At 41.7% G+C, this 12,267-nt stretch overlaps 1 protein-coding gene and 1 pseudogene across 2 annotated transcripts in view; one reads left to right on the top strand and one right to left on the bottom strand.

Moving 5' to 3' along the window:
- Nucleotides 1-12,199, bottom strand: part of Ddx42 (DEAD-box helicase 42) — a 53,216-nt gene extending 41,017 nt beyond the window's left edge. The window contains exons 1-2 of one of the 2 annotated variants that reach the window (XM_087210189.1): nucleotides 11,848-12,199; nucleotides 2,088-2,324 (exon numbers count right to left, since the gene is read on the bottom strand). In XM_087210189.1, coding sequence (XP_087066315.1) covers nucleotides 2,088-2,308 — 221 coding nt within the window. In that variant the 5' untranslated portion in view covers nucleotides 2,309-2,324; nucleotides 11,848-12,199. Of the gene's footprint in view, nucleotides 1-2,087; nucleotides 2,325-11,677 lie in introns of both variants that reach the window. The other variant, XM_087210188.1, reaches the window with a different exon arrangement.
- LOC147828368 (small nucleolar RNA SNORA70) lies at nucleotides 4,981-5,102 on the top strand (annotated as a pseudogene).
- Nucleotides 12,200-12,267: the final 68 nt, after the last annotated feature.

Here is a 12,267-nt window from a genome sequence, read left to right as displayed (position 1 = left end):
TCAGCTGGACAGAGGTTAGGTAGAATTCTTGAAGATATTGGTGTAGGAAAATATTTTATGAAAAAACCCTCAGTTGCCTGTGAAGTAGCACAATCAATCAACAAGTGGGATCTCTTCTTACTGAAAAGCTTCTGCACAGCAAGAGAAACCACCAACAGAGTGAAGTGACAACCCACAATGTGGGAAAAAAATTTCACCTGCTGTTCCTCAGACAAAGGTCTACTATCTAGAATCTATAAAGAACTTAAACAAATCAGACCTCCCAAATTTGAAGACCCAATCCAAAAATGGGTATCTGAAATGAACAGACATTTCTCAAAGAAGTAGAAATAGCAAATAAGCATATGAAAAAATGTTCAAGATCACTGGGCATTCAAGAGATGCAAATGAAAACAACACTGAGATTCTACCTCACCCCAGAAAGAATGGCTGCTATCATGAAATCAACCAATAACAAATGCTGGTGGGGCTGTGGGGAAAGAGGAACACTGCTCCACTGCTGGTGGGAGTGTAGACTGGTACAATCACTGTGGAAATCAGTATGGAGATACCTCAGAGAACTAAAACTGGAAGTCCCATTTGACCCAGCTATACCCCTCTTGGGTATCTCCCCCAGAGAATTAAAAGAATCATACCACAGTGATATATGTGCACCCATGTTCATAGCAGCACAGTCTGTGATAGCTAAAACTTGGAAACAGCCCAAATGCCCATCAACTGGAGAGTGGATAAAGAAAATGTGGTTTTTAAGTAAAATGGAGTACTCCTCAGCCATAAAAATGAAAAATTAGACATTTATAGCTAAATGGATGCACATTGAGGTGATATTCTTAAGTGAAATAAATAGGACACACGTGTAAATACCAAATAGTTTCTCTGGTGTGAAAAACTGAAAGTGTAAGGACGGACGGAAAGGTATAATAATGTGAAATAGGAAGAAAAGGGGCAAAGGGGAAGGGGAAGTGGGAGGGACTGGGGAAAGGAAAGAAGGGAATGGAATTAATATGAGAAAATGAAAAAATAGAAACAAAGTCTTTGTAAAAAAAAAAAAAAATTGGTGATTGTTTCCTGAGAATTGTGGGGCAAATATGAATAGATTTTTCTACTACTGTAAGATGTTATAATCTAATAATTATGAGGACTTAGACATTAAGACAAAATGTGCTTCTCCTAGTTCCAACAACTGCCTGTGTTTACAAATGATTTATATGTCAATAAAAAATTAAAGACCATTTCAACCACATTTAAACTTAAATGGCCTCAAATCTTACAACCATGTATTTATTCTGTAACTGCCCACTGGAACACAAGCCAGCAAGAAACCATGATTCATGGAACAAAAAAAGTATGAAGTTCACAAGTATTATATTCCTTATAAACAATTAAAATTGCCAGGCATGGAAGCACATGCCTGTAATCCTAGCACTTGGGAGGCTGAAGCAGGAGGATGGCCATAGGTTTGAGGCCAGCCTGGGCTACATAGTGAGTTTGAGGTCGGCCTGGACTGCATGGTGAGACTACCCCCCAAAAAAAACAAAGAAGTAAAATTGACTTATTAGAAACAATGCAAGTCGGGCCGGGGATTTAGCTCAGTAGCACTGCACCTGCCTCGGAAGCACAAGGTCCTGAGTTCAATCCCAGCAACAAAAAAAAAGAAACAATGCAAGTCAGTGAGGTAAACAATTTAAGAAGTCACATCATGGGAAACAAAGTTTTTCTTTGCCTCTAAATTTCTGCAAACAGAATGAGAATCTCAAAGGGCATCCTTTCCTTAATCACCAGGAATTACCATTTATGGTTTTTGTGTGTGTGTGGTATTGGGAATTGAACACAGGGTCTTTGCACTGAGCTACATGCCTACTCTTTATTTTTTATTTGAGACAGGGTCTTGCTAAGTCACTAAATTACCCAAGCTGGGCTCAAACTTGTGACCCTCTTGCCTCAGCCTTCCAGCCTCAGCTGAAATTACAGGTGTGTGGTCCTATGCCTAGCTTCTTTTTTGGGGTGGCAGGGTTGAATTAAAGCCAGGGCTTCTTGTATGTTAGCCAAGCACTCTACCACTGAGCCACACTCCTAGCCCAACTTACGCATTTTCTTCATCAAAGTTGGCCCTTTTAGATCCAATTTTGTAGAAAGAAGGAAGCTGTGGTGGAGCTGACTTTCCAAATCCAGAAGAAGAACTAGTTGCCCCAAAGGCACTATGGGATTGTTGTGGGAGTTTAGGTTCTTCTTTCTTCCCAGCACTGATGGCAAAACCTCCAAAACCAAATCCCCGTTTAGTGCCAGGGCCACCTTTATTCCAGTTCATGGTGCCAATTATTGACCTGTAAAGAACAAGATGTGTGAATTTTTAAAAGATTTTATTTAACTTTATAAGCAGCCCTACTTTCTTTAATGTCTCTTTCAACTTTGACCCACAATTTTATTTTAGTACTTTGTTTTTTTGGTACCAGGGATTGAACTCAGGACCTTGAGCTTGCAAGGCAGGCGGCAAACCACTGAGCTAAATCCCCAGCCCTCCACAATTTTATTTTAAACTTGTTTTCAATTAAAACTTTAACAATGCACTTCAGGTAGTTAGAAAACCTCAAAGAAGCTGGATGTGACGGCACGCACCTATAATTCCAGCACTCTGGGAGGCTGAGGCAAGAAGATTGCAGTTCAAGCCCAGCCTGGGAAACTTAGTAACTTACCAAGACCTTGTCTCAGAATAAAAAATATAAAGAGCTGGGGATGTAGCTCAGTGTGTGAAGGCCCTGTGTTCTATCACCAGCACCATCAAATAAGAAAACTTCAATCAAATGATATTTCCTAAAATACTAATAAATTGTTATTAACTTTATTCGAATCTCTAAATAGGAATGTAGTATTAATGTTATCCTGTTCAAAGGACAATTGCTTACAAATATTAAGTTGCAAAATACTCAGAAAAAAATAATTTAAGGAATCTAATATGGGCTAGGCATTGTATTAACTAAAGACATTAAGACAGAAAGACTTAATCTCATTTTACCCTTAAAAAACAAACGGAAAAACCCTCAAAAAACAACTCATAATATGCTTGCTATGATAAAGACTGAAATGTTGCTGGATGTGGTGGTGTCACACATCTGTAATCTCAGCACTCGGATTACTAGAGTTCAAAGCCATCTGGGCTACATAGTGAGTTCAAGGCTAGCCTGAATTACATAAGCAAGACCCTGCCCCCCACCCAAAGAGAGATATTATCAGCAAGGCTGTCCCCAAACTAAAAGTTATCCTCTTATAATAACATGTGAAGAATGAAAACTCAATAGGTAAGATCATAGGCAAGTGTCTATAGTCTGCTCAGGAGGCTGAGCAGTAGGATCACTTGAGTCTAGGTGGTCCAGATCAGCCTGAGGAACACAGGCAAGACTCAAAAAAAGACAAGATTAGATATTTGTAGACAGTATCTATGTATGTTCTCAAAAGGGTATTTATGAACCATGCATTCACTGAACAACTACTCACTTAGAACATTATCCCAAAACAAACTATAAAATTGTAGTCTAACTACCTTGTTGCCAAAAGTGTTTAGCCTATATGTAAAGATTACAAAGAAATTTAAGTGTCCTAAAATCAGTTCACAAACTTTATCTTACTAGTCTTGCTTCAAAAAACTTTTTTCACCCAAGCGTGGTGGCACATGCCTGTAATACCAGCACTTGGGAGGATGAGGCAGGAAAATCACTGCAAGTTTGAGGCCAGCCTGGGCTACATATGACTCCAAGAACAGCCTGAACTATACACCAAGACCTTGTCCCCTACAGCCCCAACCAACCAAAAACCTTTTCCTTCATTTTCTGTTAGTTTTTTTTCCTCCCATCAAAACGTTTTGGGGAAGTACTGGGGATTGAACCCAAGGTCTTCATTCTGACTTATATCCACAGCAACCTCCCCCAAACCCAGCCTTTTTTTTGAGACAGGGTCTTGCTATGTATTCCACATCAGTCTTGTGCTCACTATGTACCTAGGCTGGCTTGAACTCATGGCCAGCCTTCTGAGTGCTGGGGACTACAGACATGCACCACCATGCCTGGCTTTTTATTTTGAGATAGAGTCTCAGTAAATTGCTGAGTTGCCCAGGCTGGGCTTTAACTTGTCATTTTCTTGCCTCAGCCTCCCAAAGTGCTGGGATTTAACACAACACCCTGCCCAGCTTCAAAGAACCTTTTTTAATGACATAGTTCACCTAAGTTTTATAGGAGAGCAGAAAACTCACAAAGCAAAAAGGAACAAAATTTAAAACTATTTGCCGGGGATTTAGCTCAGTGGTGCCTCTGGCTGCCTCGCAAGCGCAAGGTCCAGAGTTCAATGCCTCAGTACAAAAAAAATTTTTTAATTATTTGAAATGCCCTCTCTTGATTTGTAGTTTTATCTTATTTTCTCTATGCCTGTGTATACACATACCAATGGTGCTACGGACAGACCTCACTACAAAGGCCTTGGGTTCAATCCCTAGCACTGCAGAAAGAAAAACTAAGTTCAGGTAGATTTTAAGAACCATATAAACAATCTCACAGCAAAAAATCTTTCAATGGCATAGTGAAAGTTTGCTGAGGAACCAAGTGTATTTAGGCACTGGACATTTGTATACCAGAGATACAGTCCCTATTCTCAGGAAGTTGAAGCTGTAGTTTTAGCCAGCTAAAAAACATACTGCTGTGGGTACTGAGTGGTAGGGTGCTTGCCTAGCATGCATAAGGCCCTGGGTTCAATTTCTATCACTTCAAAAAAACAACCCAAGATGATAGGCAGAGGACTGTAGCTCAATAGTTGAGAACACGCTTACCATACATGAGGCCCTGGGTTTAATCTTCAACACAGCAAAAAAAAAAACCAACATGATGTCTTCTAACACAAGTACCACACAAAGTTCATTACACTGGTCCAGGAGAGAGGTACCCAAAATAGGATTGATCAGAGGTGAAAGTACTAATTCTAAGCAAAAAAGATATGTTTCAAATCAGTATATTAGATGGTGGGTGCCCAGTGTGCAATGGCTGCAAACAGCAACCTTCTCGGTAGTGTACACAGCCTGTTGTTTTTATGGGCTGCCCTAAGGGACCTTGGAGACAAGGTCCTGGTGGGTGTTTATGTATCTGACCTCATGTTGTCTCCAATCTAGACTCCACGCATGTGGGGTGCCTTTAGGAAGCCCCAGAGTACAGTGGCAAGGGTTCACATTGGAGAAGTCATCATGTCCAACCACATCAAGTTGCAAAACAAATTACATGTGATCAAGGCCCTTCAAAGGGCCAAATTTAAGTTCCCTGGCCACCAGAAGATTCATATCTCAAAAAAGTGGGGCTTCACCAAGTTCATCGCAGAGGAATATGAAGACATAGTGGCTAAAAAGGACTTCATCCCTTGTGCTCGCTTCGGCAGCACATATAGAGAAGTACTTCATCCCTGATGGCTTTGAGGTGAAATAAATCCTGAATTGTGGTCCCTTGGACAAGTGGCAGGCCTTACACTCCTGAAGGCTTCCACTGTGCTGTTCCTCCCTTCATAACAAGTTCATCAATAAATCTTATCTCTGCCAGATGTGGTGGCACACACCTGTAATCCCAGCACTCTGGAGGTTGAGGCAGGAAGATCATTGTGAGTTTGAGGCCAGCCTGGGCTCCACACTGAGTACAAGGATAGCCTGAACCACATAGGGAGACTCTGCAACAAACCAACCAACCAAATCTTATTCTGCTCACATACACACACAGAATCAGTGTATTAAAAATAATGGTTGGGGCCAGGGATTTAGCTCAGTGGTTCTGCCGCCTGTCTCGAAAGCATAAAGTCCTGAGTTTGATCCCCAGTACCAAAAAAAAAAAAAAAAAAAAAAAGGCCAGATCATCCTCAATGCATCGTTACTTACTCTCTTGACAAGTTTTTCTTATTGCACCATAAATAGGCAAGTATCCAGGCGCTTCCTGGCATATATTTACCAAATGGCTTCCTACATCCAGGTAAACATCAGATTTCATTTAAAAACAATCCCCCCAAATCCAACTAAAAAATAGGTAAAGGATTTGAATAGACACTTCTCCAAAGAAAATGGGCAATCAGGGCTGGGAATTTAGCTCAATGGTTCTGGTGCCTGCCTCACAAGCGCAGGGTCCCAAGTTCAATCCCCAGTACCAAAAAAAAAGGAAAAGAAAAAGAAAATGGCCAATCAGCATATGAAAACACATTCAATATCATTATTAGGAAAATGCAAAGCAAAACCACAATGAGATAGTACCTCACATCTATTAAAAAGCAAAAGCCTAAGCTTTGAAGCTACATACAAAGAAAGATCTGTATCTCATCCCACATTCTGCCTGCCCAAGACAGAGGCTCTGGAGGTACCCCAAATATCCTTGAAAGAGAATTCCCAGAAGAAATATGCTTGACCACTGCCATCAAGTTCCCTGACCACTCAATATGTCATGAAAATAGAAGCTAACACACTTGTGTTCACTGTGGATGTCAAAACTCTACTACAGTGATATGGCCAAGGTCAAAACTCTGGTAAGGCTTGATGGGGAGAATGCATGCTTTTCTGGTGCCTCTTGATTATGATGTTTTAGATGTTGCCAACAAAACTGGGACTCATCTGGGCAATTCTAAACATATTTTTCACCACAAGAAATATTAAGTATTGGAAAAGATGTGAAGAACCTCTTACATTGTTGATAGAAATGTAAAATGTAAAACAATATAGGAGTTCTTCAAAAGATTAAGTATAGAACATATGACCCACCAACTCCACTTCTGGATATATACCGACAATAATCAAAAGCAGGGCCGGGGATTTAGCTCAGTGGTTCTGCCGCCTGCCTCGCAAGCGCAAGGACCTGAGTTCGATCCCCAGTACCAAAAAAAAAAAAAAGAATCAAAAGCAGAGACCTAAGTGGTTTGTCTACCCATGTTCACAGCAGCATTATTCACAATAGCCAAAAAGTAGAAGCAACTCCACTGACAGATGAAAAACCAGAATGTGGCCTTAAGAAAAAAATTCTAGAGGTTGTGGGGCACAGTTCAGTGGTACAGCACTTGCCTAGCATGTGTGAGGCCCTAGGTTCAATCCCTAGCACCACAGGAAAAAAGAAGAAAAAATAAAATTCTGATACATGATGTAACACAGATGAACCTTGAGGACATTATGTTAAATAAGCCAGTCACAAAAAGAACATACATTATATGGTTCCACTTATATGAAGTACCCACAATAGTCAGATTCAAAAACAGAAAGGATGGTGATTGCAAGGGTGGTGAGAGTTAGGTGTAAATGGAGTGTTATTGTTTAATAGGTAAGAAGTTTCAGTTTTCCAATCTGAAAATAGCTCTGTGGCTGGATAGTAGTGATGGTAGCAAAACAATGTGAATATATTTAATGCCACTGAATTGTACACCTCAAAATGGTTATTTTCTTTTTTTTGGTACCTCGGATCAAACTCACTCGACCTTGTGCTTTCCAGGCAGGCGTGGTGCCACTGAGCTAAATCCTGGGCCCCTCTTTTTTCTTAAAATAGCATCTCACTATATAGTCCAGGCTGGCCTCAAACTCCTGGCAATCCTCTTGCCTCACCCTTCCAAGTGCTGGGATTATAGGTGTGCATCACCATGCCCGGCTCTAAAATGGTTAACATTTTTAATGTGTATTTTAAAGTTAAAAATAAATAAACTGGGTGTGGTGGCGCATGTCTGCAAACCCGGTACTCTGGGAGGGTGAGCAGGAGGATCGAAAGCTGGAGCCCAGCCTGGGTAACTCAGTGAGGCCTTGTCTCAAAATAAAGGGAAAAAACAGGGCTGAGGATGTAGCTCAGTGAGAAAACCCTGGGTTCAAATGCCAGTAGCACCATAAAAAAAAAAAAAAAAGCCATTATGAAAATTAAATAATTAGAAACTCTATTTGCACATGCGTTTTTGTTATTTTATCCAATTAATGGAGGTGCAGTGTCTACTCTGAAATGCAAACATATTTGTGAAAATTTAACTACATTTTTTTTTTTTTACTTTTAAAAATGTTCCTTCTGGGCCAGGGATTTAGCTCAGTGGTTTCACCACCTGCTGCACAAGCGTAAAGACCCGAGTTCGATCCCCGGTACCGGGGTGGGGGTGGGGGATATGTTCCTTTAGCCAGGCATCATGGTACATGCCTATAACCTCAGCACTTTGGGAGGCTGAGGCAGGAGGATCCCAAGTTTGAGCCTGGCCTGCGCAACCTGGTGAGACCTCATCTCAAAGTAAAAAAGGGCTGGGGATGTAGCTCAGTGTAAAGGCTGAGTTTAACCCCCAGTACAATGCTCTCCCCTCAACAAAATCCTTTAAAAATGTCTGTTTTACTGGAACCTACAACTAGCAAATACTCCATAATAAGAACTGTCTCTATGTATCGAAGTTACAAGGTAAGTTCAAATAGTTATAATTAAGGTGGGGGGGGTGCGTGCCTGTAATCCCAGCACTTGGGAGGCTAAGGCAGGAGGATCATAAATTCTGGGCAATTTAAGAGATTCTGTTTCAAAATAAAAAGAGCTAGGGATGTATTTTAGTGCAAAAGCTCTGGGTTCTATCCCCAGTACTATTACCGGTACCAAGAGAAGTTACAGTATCAGGTGTCTGGAAAATCAGAGTTCTGATTTCTCTAGAAAAGTCATCATTTTAAGAGTCGGTATTTCAGATGAGCTTTGGAAAACAGGACCTTCATGGAGAGATATGAGACAGTGGGGAGGGAATTGAAGCAGAGGGAAGAACATTTACCAGAGTGCTTGGTTTTCTTGGGAAACTGAAGTACATGTGGGTAAACTCTGGGCAACAGAAATGGTAAAGCAATACTGCCACAATGGAAGGTCTCATTCCAGCCTAAGCTACTATATTGAACGGAAGGAAATGACAAAATCAGAAACGTATTATTTGGAAGGTATATGTTATGAAATAAAAAAACCTAGAGAAAGAGGTTCTCGCAGAGCATATCAATGCTACATCTTTGATGTGACTTTCTTTACTTTCACAGTACTAACCTACTGGCACTCTGTCAAAGGAAGTAGGAATCTATGCTCTTTTTTTATTTTTTGTTTTACCATTATTCCATTATTTTATAATTCAGAACTATAAATGAGAATCTACTCTAGAAAATATAAGCGATTTAAAATTGAGCCAGGCATGGTAGTGTACACTTGTAATCCCAGCACTCAGGAGGCTCAGGCAGGAGGATCATTTTGAAGCTGGGGCCAGCCTGAGTTATATAACAAGGCCCTGTCTCAACCAAAAAAAAAAAAAAAAAAGATTTAAAATTGATGTGTGTCTCAAGGAATTTATTTAGATTCTCTGGGCCTCATCTTCTTCATCTGTACAATATTGAGAATACTACCTACTGAGTTCATATATAAAAATACAAAACCTGGCATGCAGTAAGTGCTCAATACACAGTAGCTGACATGTTATGTTTCACATCATCATTTCTCCAGAAATGAACTTTCCACTGGTAAATTGGTAATATCAGATCTCTTTCAACTCTGAGAATTATACCTAAGTGCTGCATGATATTCAAGATGTCAGAGATCACTATGAGTTGCCAAATGGGAGCCAAGCTTCATTCAAGAGCTAAAGCCAATGCTAGGTTCTTCAGGCTGGGTAGAGATGTGTAAAGGAAGAAGTTATTCTAGGGAGGAAAGACAGAACTAGCAAAGCCTAGGAGATGAGAATAAAAGTGGAACATAAGAATGTGCCTGCCAGGCATGGTGGCACACACCTGTAATCCCAGCACTTGGAAGGTTACTAGAACAGAAAGATCACTGAGTTCAAGGCCAGACTAGGCTATATAGTGAGTTCAAGGCCACCCTGAACTACATAGCAAGACCCTGTTTGTTTCAAAAAACAAAACAAAGTACCTGGATTTGTGTTTTGAGTAACAGTGAAAAATAAGATGGGAACTAAGATATGATTTTATAAATAGTGAACTAAAAAACTAGTTAGGTAAACTACATTACTTGATCACTTGAATTTCTGAGAATTTTTGAGTTATAGTAGACAGATGATTAGCATCACCTCTGCCAACTAATCTGTTCTAAGAATATCTTACTGAATAGTTCTTTAATGAGAATCTGTATAAAAAAATAAGATTCATCACATTTTGCTAAAACCAAAAATAACTAACTGTTGGGTTATAGTTACTTTAGAAGCATCCCCTTCCCTCTTTTAATGAAACTAAGGACTAATTATAACTATCCTTGTGATGGAGCACAATTTGAAGAACTTCACTCCTCCATGAATTATGCTACATTATTACAATGTAAGTTAAATCTTATCACCCCTCTGCTCAGATGGTTCCCAACTTATGCAGAATAAAGATGAAATCTTTATAATGGTCTAAAAGGCCCTGTTTGTTTTGCCCATCCTTTCCACCTTTTTCCTTGACCTTATCTCCTACTACTCCCTTCTTTGCTCAGTGCTCCAAGCACGTTAGTCTTCTCACTGTCCTCTAACAGGCTAGCCTTGTCCTCTTCAAGGCCTTTATGCCTGCTGTTCCTTGCTCCAGATACTTCTACAACTCCCTCACCTCCTTCTAGTCTGCTTAAATATCAGCTTGTCATAAATTTCTCTGACCACTGTACTAAAAATTCCAACACCTACCCGCATTCCTCCTTTCCTAAAGCACTTGTCCTAAGGTACTGTCTTCTAACATACCCTATAATACAACTTTGTCTCTCTTCCCCCTACTATAGTTTCACAGACCTATAACTGATATCTTTGGGGAGGGGACTAGGAAATAGGCACAGGAGGCACCAATAAAAATAATCCTTGAATAAATTAATTAATCATTGAGCTACCCCTTCTGGGTACAGGAAAACACTTTTTTTCACTGCTGAAAATCTAAACATTTTTTGTACTAAACATTTACTGTTCACATCTTAACTGCCAGACCTGGGCTGAGCTCTAAAAACTTTCAATTAAGAAAGGCCCTACCCTCTCAGAGCTCCTGAGAATGAATACAGGGAAAAACAGATATAGAAACATTACTTACAAAAATACCATAGAAGGAAGCCACAGGAAACTGCCTAAAGGAGCAGAGGCCAAAAGGCAAATGCTCACTAAAGTGATCAAGCTATAGAATCTCCCAAACTGACTAGTGTGATAATTTTTCCTTATGTTTTTGGTGTGTGCTTGCAATCCACATAAATTATTTACTCACATGAGATAAGCTCTTAAAAGGCCGCAAAAGTTTGTCTCTGGTAATGCTAATTTCAAAGACCACTGACTGACTTTTCTAATTTTCTGACCCGTCAACTTTTGCTACCAGGAACTCCTATTGGAGAGCTTTCATCTCCCAACTGCTGCCCACTTGGGTCAGAAGCCTCCCCACAGCTATTCCTGCCTTGGAGCCCCGCACTCTGCAAATCCCTTCCCTAGCCCTGCAGGCGCCGCCTCCGAAAAGCCGCCAACTGGGCCTCACTGAGAACTGGGAGAGGCGGGAGCCGTGGGAGGGAGACGCGGCTCAGAAGGCTCTCTCACGGCCTCCGACTGCACTCCTATCCCTCCCGGGCCCCGGGGCTCGGAGGCTCCACCGACTCTTTGTTAAAGAGGGGCTGCGGTTCCTCGGCCCTCGCTAGGCCCCAGTTACCTCTAGTGACCCCAAAGGCTAGCGGTGCCGCCTCCAGACCCCTCTCACACAAACCTGCTGCTATGGTTGCAGCGGCAGCCGCTACCACCGCCGACACGGAAAGAATTCCACCTCCAGAAACAAGCGCGCGGTCCAAACCCCGTCCCGCCGCGCTCCTCCCTCTCCGCCCCCTTCGCCGCCGCCGCCGCTCAGCCCGTTGCTGACGGAGGGAGGGGAACGCACACCTGACATGCGCACTGAGGAGAGTGCGGGCCGAAGGGCGGGGCCGAAGGGCGGGGCCGGGGGGGGGCTACGGCTCCCGGAAGGTGCCGCAAGCTCTTGTCCTTAAAACTCCGGAATCCTTCACAGGCTCCTCAGGCACCGACCGGAAGCTGCTGCTGGGTGAAGTGTAAAAGGCCCAATGGAAAGCGGATCTGGGAATGGAAAAAGTGGCAGTAACCAGGAGCCGCCCAAAACTCCCAAGAGAATAAAGGTTGGCCCGAAATTACATTTACATAAAAGTGTCAATCCCCTTATCTCTGGTCCCTTGGGCAACATTTCTCCGTTTGCCTCTGACCACATGGTCCCACAGAACATGGCCACCTTTAGCTTCCGGATCAAGTTCAGTGTGACGTCACCCTGGCGGAACCCTAGTGGAGAAGTCT

The sequence above is a fragment of the Heterocephalus glaber genome, unplaced genomic scaffold (genome assembly GCF_053883595.1).
Source record: "Heterocephalus glaber isolate CG9 unplaced genomic scaffold, H.glaber_assembly_v1.0 deba00001124, whole genome shotgun sequence".
Lineage (NCBI taxonomy): Eukaryota > Metazoa > Chordata > Mammalia > Rodentia > Bathyergidae > Heterocephalus > Heterocephalus glaber.
This window is presented reverse-complemented; position numbering and strand designations above follow the sequence as displayed.